Source organism: Chiloscyllium punctatum, chromosome 49 (genome assembly GCF_047496795.1).
Source record: "Chiloscyllium punctatum isolate Juve2018m chromosome 49, sChiPun1.3, whole genome shotgun sequence".
Classification (NCBI taxonomy): Eukaryota; Metazoa; Chordata; class Chondrichthyes; order Orectolobiformes; family Hemiscylliidae; genus Chiloscyllium; species Chiloscyllium punctatum.
Window position 1 is genome coordinate 8,328,001 of NC_092787.1, and position 20,413 is coordinate 8,348,413.

At 42.1% G+C, this 20,413-nt stretch overlaps 1 protein-coding gene across 4 annotated transcripts in view; it reads left to right on the forward strand.

Moving 5' to 3' along the window:
* Positions 1-17,242, forward strand: part of adgrd2 (adhesion G protein-coupled receptor D2) — a 150,960-nt gene extending 133,718 nt beyond the window's left edge. For all 4 annotated transcript variants that reach the window (XM_072566238.1, XM_072566237.1, XM_072566236.1 and 1 more), the window contains exons 25-26: positions 12,885-12,915; positions 16,595-17,242. In XM_072566238.1, the coding sequence (XP_072422339.1) occupies positions 12,885-12,915; positions 16,595-16,602 (39 nt within the window). In that variant the 3' untranslated portion in view covers positions 16,603-17,242. The remainder of the gene's footprint in view (positions 1-12,884; positions 12,916-16,594) is intronic.
* The last annotated feature ends 3,171 nt before the right edge of the window (positions 17,243-20,413 follow it).

Genomic DNA, 20,413 nt, shown 5'->3' on the forward strand with positions numbered 1-20,413 from the left:
ATATAAACCTTGGAAACCTTCAGAGACTTTTGCTTATTATCCTTCTGTCAATAAGAAAAGAGATTATCCTGAGATTCCTTCAGAAAGCTCCGACGTGAGTTTGGTGAATTTTATTTTTACTTATATCCCTGTGACCTGACAGCACTTTTCATGAATTTATAATCCACAAACCCCAGTGATTCCTGCCAAGGGATGGCTTTCCCCAGCTCGTTCCAGTGGAGTGATCCCATACCCTTGCTGGCTGATTGGATACAAACTGGCTGTTTCGCCGATTAACTCCCCAGCTCAGTCAAAATGGCTGCTACTTCCTGCTTCTTGTTCAGAATGGGTTCCTAGAATTGAACCTTCCCACTGGTCTCACCTCCTCTGGTGCAATATTCACATCTAGAGGTTTCAAAGGGATGAATTAGGATTTCTTCAGTAGATGAGCTGCGGGGGTAGCAGTGTCAGCAGTGTGGTGAGGGAGGGAACAGACAGTCTTACAAATGAAGCAAAATCAAAACAGAGAATACTGGAAACTCTCAGTAGGTCAGGTAGTATCTGTGGACCGAAAAGCAAAGCTAATGTTTCAGGTCTGTACTTTTTCATTAACACTGATGACACAGATATATAGCTCACTTTGGGGTCAGGTGGACATGCTACATAAATACTGTGTCTTCAGAGGAAGGCTGGGCAGGAGATGGTATAGTGGTATGGTTGCTGGACTAGGAATCCGGAGATGCAGCTATTTCTTAGGTTCAAATCTCACAATGGAAGATGGTGGAATTTGAATTTAAAAAATACATCTGGAATTAAAATCTTATGATGATTGTTGTGAAAAAAACCCAACTGGGGTTCACTTTAGGGGAGGAAATCCAATGCCTTAATCTGATCTGGCCAATATATGACTCCAAATCCAAAACAATATGGTTGACAGTTCACTGCCTTCTGAAATGGCCTAACTGCATCGAAGAGCCTAAAGGAAGGAATGAAATTAGATGGCCATGTAGTGCACTAATCTAGCAAATGATAACATCAAACTCAACCCTGCTGACCCTTTGTAACATCTGGGGGCTAGTGCCAAAATTGGGAGGGATGTCTCATCAACTAGTCAAATAAAGACTGACCCAGTCATACTCACAGAAATGTACTCTGCAGTATCTCAGACAACATTATTAGCACTCTCGAGTATGACCTCTTCAGTGGAGAGGTATATAGTCTAGACTGAGTTGCCCTCGGAGTCCTCAACCTTGGCTCCAGACCCCATGACATCTCTTGACATTGCTTTGAATATGAGCAAGGAAATCTCCCACTGATTATCACATATCACCCCCACCCCCACCCGACCCACCAGCCCAGCAGCACCACTACTGATTGAGTTGATCATACAAAAGCTTCGATACTGAATCTGTAGCAGGTAATGAAAAAAACAAACAAGAGGGAAGAACAAACTTGACATCATTCTCACCAATCTGCTTGTCACAGATGTGTCTGTACATGACAGTATCAGTGGAATAACCTCCACACAGTCCATACGGAGATGAAGCCCCACTTTACATTGAGTATACCCTCCAGTCTGCAACCTCATGGCCCAGCATATGCACCACTCTTATATTAGCACTAAGCCAAGGGATCAATTCTAGTTCATTGAAGAGTGCAAGAGGGCAATCCAGGAGCAACACCCAGGGATTCCTGAAAATCAGATGCCAACCTGGTGGAGGTACAAAACAGGACTCCTTGCTTGCCAAATGGCATAAGTAGTGAGTGATAAACAGGGATAAACTATTCCACAACCATCAGGTCAGATCTAAACGTTACAGTCCTGCCACAACTTGCTGGAGGAAGAAGTTCCACAAGTATCCCCCTCCCCACTGATGGGGAAGCCCAGTCCAAAATGTATGGGAACACCACCGCCTGCAAGTTCCCCTGTGAGCCACACACCATCCTAACCTAGGACTACATCCCTGTTCATCCATTCACAACTCCTATCCCAACAGCATTGTTAGTGGTCCTACAGCCCATAGAGCAAGAAGGCAGCTCACCACTATCTTCTCAAGAACAATTAGGAGTGGGAAATAAATGATTAAATTCCCTACAGTATGGAAACAGGCCTTTTGGCCCAACAAGTCCACACCGACCCTCAGAAGAGTAACCCATCCCCCTACCCTATATTTACCCATGACTAATGGACCTAACACTATGGGCAATTTAGCATGGCCAATTCACCTGACCTGCACATCTTTGGACTGTGGGAGGAAACCGGAGACACAGAGAGAATGTGCAAACTCCACACAGACATTCACCCGAGGCAGGAGTTGAATCCGGGTCCCTGGTACTGTGAGGCAGCAGTGCTAACCACTGTGCAACCCCAAATGATGGCATAACCAATGACTCCACATCCTATGAACAAATATAAAAGCAAATAAATGACATGAAATTTGCTTAGGAGAGGGATGGAGTTGGTAACGAGGGAACAGAGATTTTGGACTTCCCAATATTTAGTAAGAGTACATTTCTTCAATTAGCCTAAAGTGAATTTAAATTAAAGTTTGTAACTGCTACTTGAGCATGTCAGTATCTTTTAAAATGTTATCTATGTTATCTGTCACAAATCCATTACCAACTTTCTGTCTTGCTCAGTAAATCTCTAATGCAGTATTGCTTAGTTACTGAAGATTAGAATGTTGTAACAAGAAACTTAAGGAGATTAAGGGGCAGATGTGCACAAATATTATACGAGGTCAACAAATTCTGCTCCACTCTATTGTAATAGCCAAAATATTTCTCTCTGAGGTACTGTGTTTGTCCAATATGCAAACGTGACAAAGTGGCATAAACACTAGGTTAGATATATTGTGGCAAATGGTCTTATTCACATTGTAATTTATATGTATTGTGATTTATTCATTTTTAGTTAACATTTTTCACTGTGAATTTTTCTGAGCTGACTTTTCCCAACCGCTAAAGGATGTGAGCATTGGCGAGAAGGTGGTGAGGGTCGCGTGAGCTTGGCAGTAATGAAGTATCCAGTGACTTTCAGACATGTTACAGTGTTGCAAAAAAGACTTGAACTGCTTCTCCCTATTCCAGGAATGCATGTGTGTGGCATTTGAACAGTTTCCTGATAGTTGTTCTCCAAGTTTGCACATTAATGGTGATCATTGGGCCAGGAAGCAGAGGATAACCAGCTGTGATCCACTGTGATCTCCAACATTTGTTGTTTTCAGTACAGATTCCAGCATCTGCAGTAATTTATTTCTATAAAATGGACCCTGTCAGGTTCAAGCCTGTTTCCATGTCCCACTTCTGATGAGTCCAAGATGAAATGCTTTAACTTCTTGCCTCCCTTTAGCATGTTTAAAGTCTAGTTCCCCACATCCATTGCTTTCATCTCCTAACTGGCTACAGCCATGGAAGTATATCCAAGCAGAAATCAGAACCTTCAAAAGGGAAGGATTGAGTATGGTGAAAAGTTAGAATTCAGCTGTTTTTGTTAGAATCAGGAAACATGTTTGATTTTCAAATATTAAAATGGAGTGGAAGTAATTTGATTGCTACCAGCAAATTATATTGAGAACTGACCAGAGAGTCGTCCCCAAGTCATTGATGGTTCAGCGACAAGAAACATCTGAAAATGTGCATTTTTTTCCTGGTTATCATGAAGTCTGCTGTTATGGATCTTTGAAATGACTTTGTTATAACCATGAACTCTGGAATTGTCCAAAGCTTTGGAACTGTCAGGTGTGAATTTATTATTAACTTCACAGTTGGGGAGGGTGTGAATTCTATGTGCAACTTGGGATGTGTTAAACTTCACTTGTTACTGCTCTAAGGAGATCAAATGTCATCTCTAACAGATGTGCCATTTACTAGAGGGCTTCTCCAGCAGTCTTTCAATGAGTGTTAATGAGACCTCACAGTGACCCCAATTTGTGTCAATTGTAACTTAACACAGTTGTGATCAGAAATAACATCACATTGTGACTCTGAACAAAACATGTTGCATTTGTATACTTTGTTCTTCTGTATCTTGATAGGTTTCGATATTGAATATGATTGGTTGGCTTTGAATAGACAAATTAATTTTTTCTTTGTGATATTTCACAAAGTTCTAGAAAAAAAACTTTCTTCCACCACCACCCCAGGAGTGAAAGAAATATATGAATAAATGAGAAATATATTTGTGTCAGCTATTCATGTATTGAATTTTTAAAAATGAGATTTTTTTAATATAATGCCTGTTACTCTGCTGAAAGTTTTACTCAGGCCTAAAACCAATCTTCCTAGCCAAGCAAAAAGCTCAGCATGAAGGCACCTCCTTGGCCTCCTTCGTCCTTTCCAACTCAGAGAGTAAGCCCCCCTCCCTCCCCTCCCACCACCTCCCCATCCCTGCTGAGAGTCCGATGGCTTAGAGAGTGTGGAGCTGGTCAGCAGCTCACTGTGACTGCCCCAGGCTGCTGGCACTCAGAGGGCTGCTAGAGACCAGGCACATGTGGAATGCCAGGGGGGGAAGAAGACCTTGTGGTGTTAGCAACCAGCAGTGTTGCTCACAAGTATGGGGAGGAACAGGAGCAGCAGACAGCTATGAGGATGCAGTGGCCCCCATTGCCCAGAAGCTGCAAGAGGCAGCTACGCTGAGGGGTCCCACCTGCTTCCAACAGGTCAGTCAGCTGCCATGGAGAGCCAGGTACATCATTCCCAGGGACTGCTGGAGTCAGATAGACACAGACAGACAGACAGACACACACACACACAGACACTCTCTCTCTCTCTCTCTCTCTCTCTCTCTCACACACACACACACACACACACACACACACACAGACACTCTCTCTCTCTCACACACACACACACACATAAACAGACACACACACACACTCTCTCTTTCTCTCTCACACACTCACACTCCATTGGTCCTCAGGCCTAAAGCACAGTGATGGGGGGGGGGGGGGGGCACTGCGGCTCAGTCCTTCGTCACCAGGAAATTGGCTGGAGGAGGAATTGCATCTGCACTCCACACATCGAGAGGTGGCTGCGCCCTCCACCTCCATCCAGACCTCTCTCCCCCTCTGACCCTCGTACGTTTAGGCCGTAAAGGGGCCAGAGGACTTTGACATGCCTGAGCCATTAAGACAAGAGTGCCCCTGGGATGGCCCAAACAAACCTCCAGGGCCAATGGACTCACAGCCCTGCAGAATCCTGCCAGCTAGGGAGTAAACACAGATGTAGAGAGAGGGAAGAAAACCATTGAGGGCACTTTGTGGAGCGGGTGACCATGGCTTGGAAATTATATGAACTTCTGTGTAAATGTACATGTTTTGGCTGTCCATCTGGTGGTTAGTCTCTCTGTGGAGGCTGAATGGTTATACCATCAGGCTTTCCTCATGGCCACAGATGAGGTTCCATGGATGGTGCTCTGTGCTGAGAACTTGCTGCATTATATAGAAACCAGACGAACCGTGTGTATACATGGCACTGGGTCACACTGACATTGTAAAACATCCTTTTGTTTGTGGCCTCTGTGTCCAAACGTGCAGCTGTGAATGAGTTGTTCAGCAATGTCTGTTACAGGGAGGAGCAACACACACAAACAGGGACTATGAATTAGAATGGTCAGGGAATGGGGACCCACAGGGCTGTGTCACTTACACTACATGGGTTAGTGTGCATTGCTCTATCCTTTTTCAAAGCCCTGTTGTTGGTGGCTGCTGCTGCCCTCTCCTGCACACTCCGTCGCTTACCCCGTCCACTCTGAAATTCCATTGCGGAATTTTGAGTTCCAGCACGATGGAAGGTGACAGTGAGCGCCCCTTACCAGCAGTTTCCAGCCTCCACCTGAACATGTCAGTGTGGTCCTGAGTAGCCACATCCTCTTTCTAATAGCCCATCCTGTTAGCCCCACATGCTTCACCCTGAGCCTGTCTGTATGAGCCTGTATATCTTGCCCCTGGCACATCAGGTGACTGTGACAGGTGTGATCATTCACTGCAGTCTGCTCCCTTCCCTGACGCCAGGGGGCAGGTGACCTCCCCCACATGACCCCTTTCCCTGCCACACAAGACTGTATCCTCCCATTGCAGAGATGGTGCCCTCTCTCTTCACAACTGTAAAGCCCAAGCCACACCCCCCAACTCCTGGCAGAGCCTGCAGTCCCCAATTCCAAAGACTTAACATGCTGACTCTCCTCACACCAGTGCCCACCCTTGTCCGCTCCCCACCCCCAAAAGAAATCCCCCACCCAACCCATTGCCCCGGGCTTTCTGAGGACAGACCCAATGAGCTGACCACAATCCATCTCTCTATAGTGGCCAAACCAGACAGTTCCAGGTGAGAAGTGCCCAGACCCGTAAGTGGCGGTTGTGACCCAGACCTCTTTAGCTCTAACACACCTGCTCCCCCCACCCCACTCCTACCCCACCTCAAACATGGTGCAGGTCTGAGATTCGTGTAGCTCAGTGCCATAGAGCAGGCTGTACACCCCCTGATTGAGAGCTACTGAGCTGCAAGGCAAGCTGCCTGGCAATGTGACTGTGCTCATTGGCAACGTAAGACATAGATGTTGTGACCATCGTGTGATGCACTAAGGGAACGAGTGAGCAACCCTAAGATTCAGCGTGGTCTGATCAGTGAGCTGAGTGTCTGTCCCTGCACAAAGCATGTTCGTGCTGCAGCCTTTCAGTACTCATTGCCAGTGCCCCCTGCAGTGCAGGCCTCTGGATCCACAGTGCACTGCTGGTACATTGGAGAGGTGCTATGATAGTTGTCAGAGGTTTTCAGATGGTTGGATGCCAATGTCCGTAGGAAAGAAGTGTGTGAGGTTGGTACCCATGGATCATGCCCTGAAGGTGGTGACATTTGGAAGTCATTTGGAGCAAGCTGGCAGGCTGGATCTGCCAGGCTCCTGTTCTAGTTTCCAAATTGCTGTTTTCTCAATGTTTACCTTGGTAAGATGATAAGAAAGAAAGCTGGATGTTAATGAAGTTAATGAGACAAGGTGTTTAACAAGCAATAATCCCTTTGAATTGACAACTCATCGCTGCTAAGTGAGAACCTGGCCGCTGGTGGAAAAGCATTAAGGATGGAGAAAGTTGCTCCTACCATCGTGATTGGTCTCGATCGACTTCTCATCTGGTTCTGCCACACATCTCACCATAGGCTATGTCACTCAGACCCCTATCAGGTTATGTCCTCTGTGACCATACAGTTGTAAACTGCAACTGCAATGACGATTAGTTTTCTGTCATGCCTTGAGAATTTCATTGTCCACTAGAATGACTGGACAAGAGCCTCAGCCTGTTTCATCGTGTCCCACTCAGAACAATCACAAATGAACTTTTCTCCTCTTCTTGGCTTCTCTCCCCGGTGTGCCTGCTGAGACTGGTAATCCACCACCTTTCGAACCACAACATTGTTTCCCTGTTCCACCATTTAATTCAGCAGCAGCTGGCATCATGTGATCACACTCGAGATGGTATTGCAGTTGTTACCTGCCTCCGAGTAGATTATGTTGATTGTAAAAGGATTTGTGAGCATTTTTATATAGAAGCTCTTAAGAAAAATGACTGTTTTAGCTGAACCTTTCAAAACGGATTTCATTCCATTTCTGGCATGTCTTATACTCAGGTTACTCTTATCTCCAATAAAGGGATGTAACATCTTGTTTCAGAAAAAAGATTCTTCACAATCATAACTGGAATAAAATTTTAAAAATTCGCCAGTTCATGACTGTGAAATAGTTTCAATTTAGTATTTTTTTCTAGACTTTGTTATCTCATTTGGCCTTTCTGCTCTCAATGCCTCAGTAACTGTTGAGTCATTTCTCATGAAATCTGTCTTACTCCTTTCAAACGCATTGCCATCTACATCTCTTTGTGGGGGGAGAATTCTCCATCCACGTCCTTCACAAATTGCACTTTCATTTTTAGTCTTCTGTTTGTCACAAGCTCCTGTAGCTCTCAAGTTGCTCAGCCCACCATTTACTCAGCTCCCCCTTTGAGGCCCAGGTGCTAAGGAGCAAGTCTATTATCTCCAATCCTCGTCATCTCTCCCTGAATAAAACTAATTCCACTCCCTCAAGTTCAATAGGGTTGAGGATACCGGGTGTGCAGTTGCATTCACCATCCACCACATTTTCAAACTGGATCACATTAAACATGAACATTCACCCCTAAAGGACCCATGTCACAGGAGCCATACACTAACTATCATCGACCTTTGTGTAACTCCGTTGCATTACCCTTACTTAATTCCTCTCTTACTCATACAATCAGGCAGATGATCTGCAGTAATGATACCTCTTTGTTCTACTGCCTAGATCTATCATTGGCCTCTCCTGTCTAATCACCTTTGCAATATTATCGCATATTTGAGATTGTCTTCCACCTGTATTTAGATGACACCTAGCTCTACCTCCTCAGCACCTTTTGTGATACCTCCACTGTCATTGTGGCATCAGAGTGATTTTATCTGATAACTAACATTGTCTGAGTTTGAACTTCCTCCAGCTAACATTTGGAAAATAAAAATAGTTGTCTCCAGTTTTGGTTACAAAATGCAGAGACTTTCTAGTGACTTCATCCACCCCATTAATTCTTGGCACACTACCTAGATTATTTGACACTTTGACATTCTATTCAACCCCAAGGTGAATTTCTGAATTCATATCTCCTCTATCACAAAGAATATTCAGACAAATATGTAAAACAACATCTGCCTGCATCCATGCCTCAGCTTATCTGCAGCTGAAGCTCTTCATCATTGTCACATCCAGACTAAACGACTCCAGTGCTCTTTGTTTGGCTGTGAACGCCCCATTATCTCTCTAACTTTCTCCATATCTTCATCTCTCTGATGGTTATGTGTTCCGTTCCCTCATCCAGATGCTTCTTAAAAGTTGCAGAAGTATCTGCCTCCACCACCATCTCAGGCAGTACGTTCCATCTTTCTACCACTCTCTAGGTGAGAAATGTTTCCTCAAATCTCCTCTAAACCACAAACTCCTCACCTTAAACTTATGCCCCCCGGGGGTATGGCCGTCATGGGGAAAGATTCTCACATTCTACCCTGTCTATGCCTCTGATAATTTTGTAAAACTCAGTGAAAGGATTGAGGTTAGTTACGCACAGGTATTATCAATTCTAGAAGGAGTGAAAGTAGACAAGTCCCCTGGGCCTGATGGGATTTATCCGAGGCTTCTCTGGGAAGCTAGGGAAAAGATAGCAGAGCCTTTGGCTTTGATATTTGAGTCGTCCTTGTCCACGGGTTTAGTACCTGAGGACTGGAGGATTGCAAATGTTGTGCCCTTGTTCAAGAAGGGCAGCAGAGATGACCCAGGTAATTATAGACCAGTCAGCCTTACTTCTGTTGTAGGAAAGGTTTTGAAAAGAATCATAATGATTAATAATCATCCAGCAAGCAGCAATTTGATTTCAGATAGTCAACATGGTTTCGTCAAGGACGGGTTGTGTCTCACAAACCTCACTGAGTTTTTTGAGAAGGTGACCAAGCATGTGGATGAGGGTAGGGCAGTTAACGTGGTATACATGGACTTCAGTAAAGTATTTGATAAGGTTCCACATGGTAGGCTGATGGAGAAAATGCAGAGGCATGGAATTGAGGGTGATTTAGCAGTTTGGATTAGAAACTGGCTTTCTGGAAGAAGGCAATGAATGGTGATTGATGGAAAATATTCAGTCTGGAGTCAAGTTACTAGTGGTGTGCCCCAAGGATCTGTTTTGGGACCACTGACTTAGATGCAGGCATAGGTGGATGGATTAGTAAATTTGCAGACAACACTAAAATCGGTGGAATAGTGGACAGTTTGGAAGAATGTTACAGGTTGCAGGGGGATTTGGATAAACTGCAGAATTGGGCTGAGAGGTGGTAAATGGAGTTCAGTGCAGCTAAATGTGAGGCGATGCACTTTGGGAAGAATAACAGGAAGGCAAAATACTTGGTCAATGGAAAGATTCTTGGTAGTGTGAATGTGCAGAGGGATTTTGGAGTCCATGTGGATAGATCCCTGAAAGTTGCCACCCAGGTGGAAAGTGCTGTGAAGAAGGCATTCGGTGTGTTAGGTTTCATTGGTAGAGGGATTGAGTTCTGGAATCGCAATATCATGCTGCAACTATACAAAACACTGGTGCGGCCACACTTGGAATATTGTGTACAGTTCTGGTCGCCCCATTACAGAAAAGATGTGGAATCATTGGAAAAGGTGCAGAGGAAATTTACCAGGATGTTGCCTGGTCTGGATGGAAGGTCTTATGAGAAAAGGCTGAGAGACTTGGGTCTGTTCTCATTGGAAAGAAGAAGGCTAAGGGGGGGACTTGATAGAGACATACAAGATGATCAGAGGATTAGATAGGGTAGACAGAGAAAGACTTTTTCCTAGGGTGATAACGTCAGATTGTATGAGAGGGCATAACTACAAATTGAGGGGTGATAGATTTAAGACAGATGTCAGAGGCAAGTTCTTTACTCAGAGAGCGGCAAGGGCGTGGAATGCCCTACCTGCTAATGTAGTCAACTCAGCCACATTAGGGTGATTTAAACAATCCTTAGATAAGCTCATGGATGATTTTGGGATAGTATAGGGGCCGAGCTGAGAATAGTCCACAGGTCGGCACAACATTGAGGGCTGAAGGGTCTGTTCTGCGCTGTATTGGTCTATGTTCTATGTTCTAAATGTGCATTTCTGATGAAGAGCTTATGCTCGAAATGTCGATTCTCCTGCTCCTCGGATGCTGCCCGACCGGCTGTGTTTTTCCAGCACCACACTTTTTGACTCTGATCTCCAGCATCTGCAGTCCTCACTTTCTCTACCAGCTCCACTACCACTCCCAGCCTCCTAGCCTCCTCTGCTCCAAGGAAAGCAAACCCAGCTGATCAGTCTCTCCCCATAGCTGAGAGTTTCCATCCCAGGCAACATCCTAGTGAATCTCCTCTGTACCCTCTCCAGTGGAATCACATCCTTCTGATCTGGGTGCTGGCAGGTGGGACTAGATTGGGTTGGGATATCTGGTCGGCATGGAAGGTTGGACCGAAGGGTCTGTTTCCATGCTGTACATTTCTATGACTCTATGGTAATGCAGTTACCAGAATTACACACAGTATTCCATCTGTGGCCTTACCAATATTTTATAAACTAGTAACAAGACTTCCTTGCTCCTATATTCTATTCCCTGACTATTGATGTCAAGCATCCCATATGTCTTCCTTACCACCCTGTCTACCCTGCGCTGACACCTTCAGGGATCCATGGACTTATACACTAAGGTCCATTTTTTGCTCAGTACTCCCTAGGGACCTACTATTCATTGTGTACATCCTTCCCTTATTATACCTTCCAAAATGCATCACCTACAATTAACTTAATTAAATTCCATTTGCAATTGCTCTGCTCAATTCACCAGCTGATCAATATCTGACTGTAACCTCTCTTTCTTTGCTAATAATGTGAAAACCCATAGTTCTGTCACACTGCAAGTAATGCCAGAGTGGTCCATTCAAAGCATTATTTGGTAATATTATTGAGTCACTAACTTATTTTTAAATACCAACATTTAAGGTGTTATATAAAACTATCAGACCAGAAATTTTCGTCCTAAGCAAAGCACGAGTTGAAATGATTTTCCAGTGACCTTGGTAACCAACAAAAGGCACTATTAAAGCACTGTAGATAGGTCAGCTTTAACATCATATGAATTTGATTTAATTATTTCCTTTGCCAAACAATTTTAGTTATTTTCAATTTCTAGTGACTTTGATTTGAATTAGGTACCTTGGGATACTTAAAGATGAATTTCAATTGAAATATTTTAACAAGTGTCAGATATGTTAAACCTCTGACAGCATACACTATCCATTGTAAATTGATATATAGGAGACTTGAGACAACAATGTTATATAACAAAGAAGAGAATAGAAGTGAAATATTTCTATCAGACATGAAATGATTTTATGTTAAATCGATTCCAATACCCCACTTTTCCCAACCCAATTCTGATTTGTTGTGCAGTCAGTACTGACAGTACATGATCATACTAAGGATAGTTCATTACTCTTAACAGCATTATGAATTTAAATATAATCTATAGTTTGTTGGCAGTGTGTGGTTCAGTAGCTATGTATGGTATTGGACTCCAACAGAATTAACTACAAAGTGGATTAGTGTGCGGTGGCCTATTTTGATGGGAAGAAAAGGACATCCCTGGAAAGTAGCAGTTAAATATGAACGGGGAACAGTGGGATGTGGAGATGTACATACATGATTTATTAAAAGTGATGTGGAGGCACACTGGGATAGACAAAATTAAAAATCACAGAACACCAGGCTATAGTCCAATAGATTTATTTGGAAGTACAAGCTTTCAGAGCACTGCTCCTTCATCAGGGAGCTACCAGACAAAGTAGCAGTACTCGGAAAGCCTGTACTTCCAAATAAACCTATTGGACTATAGCCTGGTGTTATGTGATTTTTAACTTTATTGGAAGTGGTGAATCAAGTAGATAGGCCATACAACACAAACACAAACTCCAAGCCTTTCTCTGGAATTCCTTTTTGTGGGGTTAAAATTGAGAAGTAGAGAAGTTACATTAACCTTTTATAGAATCTTGGTTGGGCCTCATGTGGAGTACTGTGAATAGTTCCAGACTCCAGCTTAGAAAAAGAATACAGCAAATTTAAAAAAGGTGAATAACAATTTACAGGAACAATACTGGAACTAAGAGCTTAGATCTGTTTCCTTTCTCTGGAAAAAGACTAAGGTTACAGCTTTTTAAAATTATGAAAAAATCACTGGTGAGGTGAATGTAGGGAAGGTGTTCATATGCACATATTTTATGGGATGTATGATATGTCAAGTAATTTTGGTTAAATTTCATTGTACCAATTTTGTTTTTAGGAGATTCAGCTGACAGCATTCAGAGTATCAGGTATGTCCAACCATATTGCTTTCCTGCTGTAATAGGGGGAACTAAATCTCACAGCAATTCACAATTAACAATTCATTCTAAAACTAACAAGTGCACAAAATTTAATCTTGTAGTGATGTATACATTTGATGTGTTGATGGCAAACTTATCTAGATAAATATTTTTAAATGAAAACATGTTTCATGGACTCGACAATTTACTAACCCATAGTTTTGGTTCAGGTTTGCTCTTCTAATCTGAGGAAACACTGCTGTTTTCAATGGGCAATAACGTTAATCTTGGGCAGAGCTGCAAAACATTTGTTAGTGCCTCGGAAACCTGTTTCACACTCTGTCCAATATCCTTTGTGATTAATTCCTATGGGAAATAAAAATGGGGGGAGTGAAAAGTAACAGAAAGGAAGATACACTCCAGACAATGCTCACCTCAAAGTAACTATTAATAAGATTTTCATTTTTACAAATTGACGGTCCTTTTATAATTCATTTTGTGCTAGAGGAATTTATAAATTTAAAACCTGAATCAATTGAAATTTCTCTTCATTCTGTCTTTGATTTTCTCTTCCTCGGATGCATTCTTTCTTTGAATGTTTGTTGTACACATTATAGGCAGGACTCCTGCTGTCTGTATGAAGCCAGAGTTAAAAATCACACAACACCAGGCTATAGTCCAACAGGTTTATGTGGAAGTACAAGCTTTTGGAGCAGTGCTGCTTCGTCAAGCAGCTACCTGATGAAGGAGCAGCCCTCCGAAAACATGTACTTCCAAGTAAACCCTTTGGACTAAAACCTGGTGTTGTGTGATTTTTAACTTTGTCCACCCCGGTCCAGCACCAGCACCTCCACCTCATATATGAAGTCAGTTATTCAATATGCCTAACTGGTGGTCAAAAACCTCTTAGGATTTAGAACTGCTATTTCCTAACAAGTAAGAGTCCATAAACACTGACACCACTCTGGTGTACCCTAGCCATTATTGTGACCAGGGGTACTGTGGGATACAGTTTGCCCAGATGTGGTCTCAATGGTCTAAACATTTACTGATGATTGGCAAAGAGAGCTTCCTTTGACCCCACAAACTGTGCTTGGTGTCAGCAACAGAGTCTGGGACTGGCACGCCAAAGAAATGATGCTTTCTTGGAGATGTTCATTGTTTGGAGTTTGTGTGGTGCACATGTTGCTTGCCCCTTATTCAGCCAAGTCTGAATGTTGCTGAGACCTCACTATGCTCAGGATCTGCGTTTACTCACTAGTTTCTGCAAACAGATAAGAATTTATCTTCATTTGGCAAGAAATTAGATTAGATTAGATTAGATTACTTACAGTGTGGAAACAGGCCCTTCAGCCCAACAAGTCCACACCAACCCTCCAAAGAGCAAACCACCCAACCCATTCCCCTACATTTACCCCTTCATCTAACACTTTGGGCAATTTAGCATGACCAATTCACCTAACCTGCACATTTTTGGACTGTGGGAGGAAACCGGAGCATATGGAGGAAACCCATGCAGACACGGGGAGAATGTGCAAACTCCACACAGACAGTTGCCTGAGAGTGTATAGCATCTATATATATCCTGCAAGATCTACTTATGTATAGGGCTTTGGTAATGTTAGGATAGTACAGAGTCGCACCATCTGCTGCTAAAGATGATGCAGGGCAGAACTGGCGTATCTACTCCTATTAATCATTAGAACTATCTCCACCCCAGCAATTAAGTGGTTTGGCTATTGGGTAACTCTATTTCTTGCATAATCACACACACACTTTAATTTTCCTTTCCTTTTAGTTTTGTTTTCCAATTCTTATTAGCTTACATGGTTAGCCTTGGAAAAGATTGCTAGTGAGTTGACATGTCTTCTGATCCTTTCTAAAGATGTGCAGATTTTTTTGTCACCATATTGTGCCATTTCATTTAGATTTTATTCACAATTTTCATCTTCAGTGATTAGTTTGTTCCCTGCACTCATCCAAATTGTAATGGAGATGTTTATAGTTATAATTAGAAGCGAACCTTGGAAAGTTGATAAATTCTAAGTAATAACCCAAAGTGGTCAATGAGCTATCCAGAAAGACAACATATTGGTTATTTTTACCACTGATGTAAGTGGAAATGCTCTCTCATGCTATTTGGGACTAAACTACATCCATATCAGAAAATCTAGGCTAAAGACATCTTTATATAATACACACTTTATCTCTGTTATTAACAAAACTGGAATACATTCAAAATAAAATCCCTTACAAATATAAGAATGATTTCACAAAAAAACTAATTAGCTAATGATAGCAGCATACTTGTCACACAAACCAAACCATCACCGTCTGAGCGACATGCTTCTGTGAATGCATTAACTAGTTTTGAACTCAGTCAATACATGCAAATATCATCTGTGTCCTGCAGCTCAATGACTGAGGCTGTGGTGATGTTGGCTCTAAACAAGAGGTGACGTTGGGTTGAACTGTTTCCTGCCTGTCTTTTAGAGGGACTTTGCTCCAGCAGAAAGCCCTATGGATATGGGGCAGAGTGTTGCACTTAAGATGGAGAAGACCACTGGTGTGATAACATAGCTTTGCTTACTTACAGTTTACACATGTATTGAGTCTTGTGCACCAGGTAGAGAATGGTGATGAATTTCTGCAGGCAACTCTCCACGATCCTTCATGTTGAACAGAAATGAATGCCTTTATGAAGTTGAGGAAAGCCACATCTAGAGGTTGCTGCTGCTCTCTGTATTTCCCTTGAATTTGTCTTGCCTCTTGATGGAAAAAATCCATACTGTGACTCTGCTGTTCAGGCATTGGGAGAAGGCGGTTGAGCAGTTTTTTTTTGTAATAACCTTTCCTGTCCACGTAATCTGGCAAGTTCTTCTTTTTCAGCCAAAAAGGCCAATTCCCATTTGAATGCCTCAGTTGAATCTGCCTCAAACGTACTGTAAGGTAGTGCATTCCAAACCTTAACCACTCACTGCTAAAAGGTTTTCCCATTTGTCTCTGCTTCTTTTAGCAATTACTTTAAATCTGCCTCCTGTTACTTTGTGAGAGCAGCTTCTCGCTACCTGCTCTAACCTGACACCTCATGATTTTGAATGCATCAATCAAACCTCCCTTCAGCCTTCTGTTGTTCAAGCCAAACAGTCCCATCCATCTTCATAACCAAAGTTCCTCATCCCTGAAACTATTCTTTTCTGAGCCCTTTCCAAAGCCTTCAGATCCTTGTTAAAGTGAGAGTCATAGATGCCCAGAACTGGATGTAATACTCCACCTGATGCTGAACAAGTCTCCTAAAAAAGTTCATCATTACTTCCATGCTCACTGATTCAGAAGTTTGTTTGTTGGGAATTGAGTACTCAATAAATTTGTTGGATCTGATTGTTAAGCTAGGAATGATAAGGGTAAACAACCTTTGTGATAAAGAATATAATGATGTTTATAACTTTGTCAATCGTAGCATAGATTATAAGAACAGGGAGGTTATGTTGGAGCTGTACAAAACTTTGGATATACCACAGTTCTGGTCACTGCACTGTAGGAAAGATGTGATTGCCAATGGAGAGAGTACAGAGGAGATTTACCAGGATGTTGCTTGCACTGGAGCATTTTCGCTATGAAAAGAGCCTGGAGAAGCTTGGGTTGTTTTCTTTAATATTAATGTTCAGTTTTCTCTGTTCGCTTGCAGGATTGTGAAGCATCAGTGCAGCAGTTCACCGAGTGATCTTTGCAAGTGAAAGAAAACCAATGACTGTTTCCAAAAGTTGAACTTATGGAATTAAGATCTTCAATGTTCCTGCAGCAGGGACTCAGAATCTCAATCAAACAAGACCGCTCACATTTTGGATGGAGATCACCAAGATACTGATCACCAATCCATTGAAGTCTATGTTTTAAATATTAGTTTCTCTCTTCACAATACATTAGATGTTAAGCACTGTGTAATGTTGTAATATTGCAGCCTCAGACCAGGAATATCAAAAGTGATGGGTGAAGATAGCATTATGTAGTACAGAAACTGTTCACATTCTAACACAGAGGACAGGATCACTGTTTTCTCAGTGATTTTGGACAGGAATGAAACAAAAGACAGTTTGTGAGTGATGCCATGGTGTTGTGACTTCTGGTTTCTCCGGTTAGTTGACTGATAGAGGATGATGATTCAAAATGAGGCAAGTAAATTTAGCCTTAGAATTCTGTTATTCTTGAGGTAAACAGATTTATAATTATGCCATTAGTTATAACTTTCAAAAACATTGCCTGTATGAAGAAGGTGAAATGGGTGATTCTCTGCTGTCTTATCCCACGTTGTGATCATCAAAGATTGAAAATAAAAAGCAAGTGATATGAATGATTCCTTTCAGTACTTTTGTGTTTTTTAAAAACAACCTTCCCATGATTTTCCCTTCACAAAGCCATTGGAAAATGTTTATCATCCCCACCATCATTTGTTTAGAGAAGACTATTTCACAATGTTGGTACATTCTGGAAAACTGAACCTAAGAATGGAAGCCTATGATATTGGTGTTGTACTATTCAGTGATTCTAGCACATAAGATACATGTTGCAGAAAAGCTTTTTAAAAAGTCTTATATGTTACAGCCATTGGGAAAGCTTGAACTTGCTGTGTTTTTTATCCCTCTGAAGAAAACAAAGGCTGAGGGATGACCTGAAAGATCTGTTTAAGGTAATGAAAGAGTTCCAATAGGTAGGTGTACTGAAAATACATCCACTTGTTCATTCTCTGCATCCTTGCATTGAATAAGGGCAGGCAGGCAAAGATGATACACATTCTGAACCAAAATAAGAATGATAAAAATGAAATAGTTTCTAAAAAACAGAGTAATGAATTCAGGAGAAACATCTTTATCCTGAAAGAATGTGCAACTAGTTAACACCAGCAATAACTGTGGTAAGTCCCTTTCATGTAGTGACACCAGGTAAATCCAAGTGAGAACAGAATAGATGATTATGCTGATAAGCTTGAATGGACAAAAAAGGATGAAAGTGAGTACTGAAGATGCTGGAGATCAGAGTCAAGATTAGAGTGGTGCTGGAAAAACACAGTAGGTCAGGCAGCATCCGAGGAGCAGGAAAATCTTTTGCCTGAAACAATTTTCCTGCTTCTCGAATGCTGCCTGACCTGCTGCGCTTTTCCAGCACCACTCTAATCTAGACAAAAAATGATGTCAAGCAATTCCTGGAGCATAAAACCGATGATGAAATGTGCTGTACAGGTGATATACGTCCATGAACATAGTATCACTGCTATGGATGGAATGGTGAAGGGTGACCTTAATTTACACTATATGTCACGAATCATTTTCAGAGAATTTTTGTCTTGGCAGCATGATATTAACATGTTCAGTTAGTCTATTAAACTGAAATCATTCCTGGACATGTACCCTTGTATTCTAGAGGAATGATCTAATAATGCTAGGAATTGGCTGTGGCCTTTCAAAGTTGCAGAGGGTTTTTGGTGTATCATTAGAAACCTCATGTTCTCACTCCATATTCTCCCATATATATACTGGAGCTCTAAATATTGTCAAGCAAAGAAAGAGACTACTTCTGGTGATAGTCCACATCCTGAACCTGTACTCTCATGACACTTAATGATTGACCCAGCAACAGGATTTCTGGTCAGTGCATTGAGTAACGAAAGGAACAGTAAATCCTTCCTATAGCATAAAAAGGACAGCAACATCAGGCATTGTTTGACCATGTGGTTCTGACTGCAGAATGGGCAGTTGACCAGGATGTTGGCAAAAGGAGTGACCATTGCACAATCTAATGTCTTTCAACTCAGAGCCCAGTAGTGTCAGGAAGGACCCTCAGGACAGAATTCTCCCACATCACATCTGCTGATTATGAGCTTAAGAGTTGATGAAGTATAAAACCAGTGGGGACTAAGTAAGTTGCAAAGCAGCTGATCATGATGCATCTGCAATATGCTTAATAAAGTACTTAATTTCATTCCAAATGGAACTTTTAATTGCTACAAATGTTGCAAATTTGTCATATGTCTGGTCTCTGAACTCAGATTTACACCTAAAATATGGAAGTGACAGTTTATCATCTTGCAACAGGCACCAAAGTGAGCAAAGTGTACATCAAAGTAGCAGAGACCCATACAGAGAGTTCCCACAAAGAACACACAGTTAAGAAGCCTTCAGTGTCATTACATAGCACCTCTATAGGATTCCAGCCCAGTAAATTCTTTTCAGCTAAACTTCATTGCATGTTGCTATTGGTGACAAAGTGCACTGATATAGTGATTCTCTCTTTGGGTTGCTTACAGTATATTTGTCGAAGAAATATACATTCGCATTTTATTAATATTCTGAAACATGGCAATAAAAGTGGCTACATTGGTACGGGTTAGAGTCAATTGTGAATATTTTGTGACAACATGAGGAAAAGGAAAATGAAGCCAAAAACTTGTCCTTTTTCATGCAATATTTGAATGTGAGAGTTAGCACTCAGGTTTAAAATGATTAAGTGGTATTATGTATATATCTACATATTTAAAATGAACTGGTATAATGTGTGAAGAAATTGAACTCCATTAGTACCTTTGCATAATATTTTAGTATTGTAAACGTGGGCAGAATCTTATAGTGGCCTGAATGATATGAGCTATGGTAAGATTTGTGGCAGAATCAGGTGAGTTATCTGGGCAAGGGTTATCTTGCCACAGGGAACAATATGTTACATCTTTTATGCTTTTCACAAGTGACATGGTGAGTTTCCCACTAGGCAGCAGTGATTCACCAATTAATGTAGATTATAGCTTGTTAAGCATCTTATTACCAGCACAACCTGCCTCATTAATATTCAGCTTTCAATCTTCCCAAAAATGACGGACAAGCAATGGACAACATGGAGCCTCCATGTTGAACACCAGGCTCAAACATCTTAGGACACACTCCATGGGCACAGGTCACATGCACCTTACATCCACAGACATTGGCATCCAATATGTGCCAACCTCTAAGATTCATTATGATACTTCTCCAATTCACTTCCCTGATGTCTCTGCTCTTCAATGCTGCACCACCGGTTGCTCCAGCAGCAATCATTGTAGTGCTGCAGGAAGGACACTGTGCACTGAGAGACATGCACCCAGCTCATGGACTAGATCTGGCTGCGTCTCAATGCTTTTTGCTTGTTGTCATAGCAACCAATCTAAATCTATCTGGATGTTCACAGCATCCCTGCCTTGCGTTGCCTCTTTTACACATGTTTGCCTCAGGCAGAGATACCTGGGTCATATTAATTCTGACTTGCCTTGATGTGAACTGCAGACACAAAGCCAGGAAGCTGCTTGTAGTTATAGCAGACTTCAGTCACATTTAGGAAGAAAGCCTACAGTCTGGGGGTCCTAGCACAGCAAGTCAAGGGCAGCCTCCAATACTAGTCCAGAGCATTGAACATAGTCAACCGGCTTCTCAGGGTGCTGAGTCAGGATGCTGTCCATGTAATGGATGAGGAGCTGAATATTGGG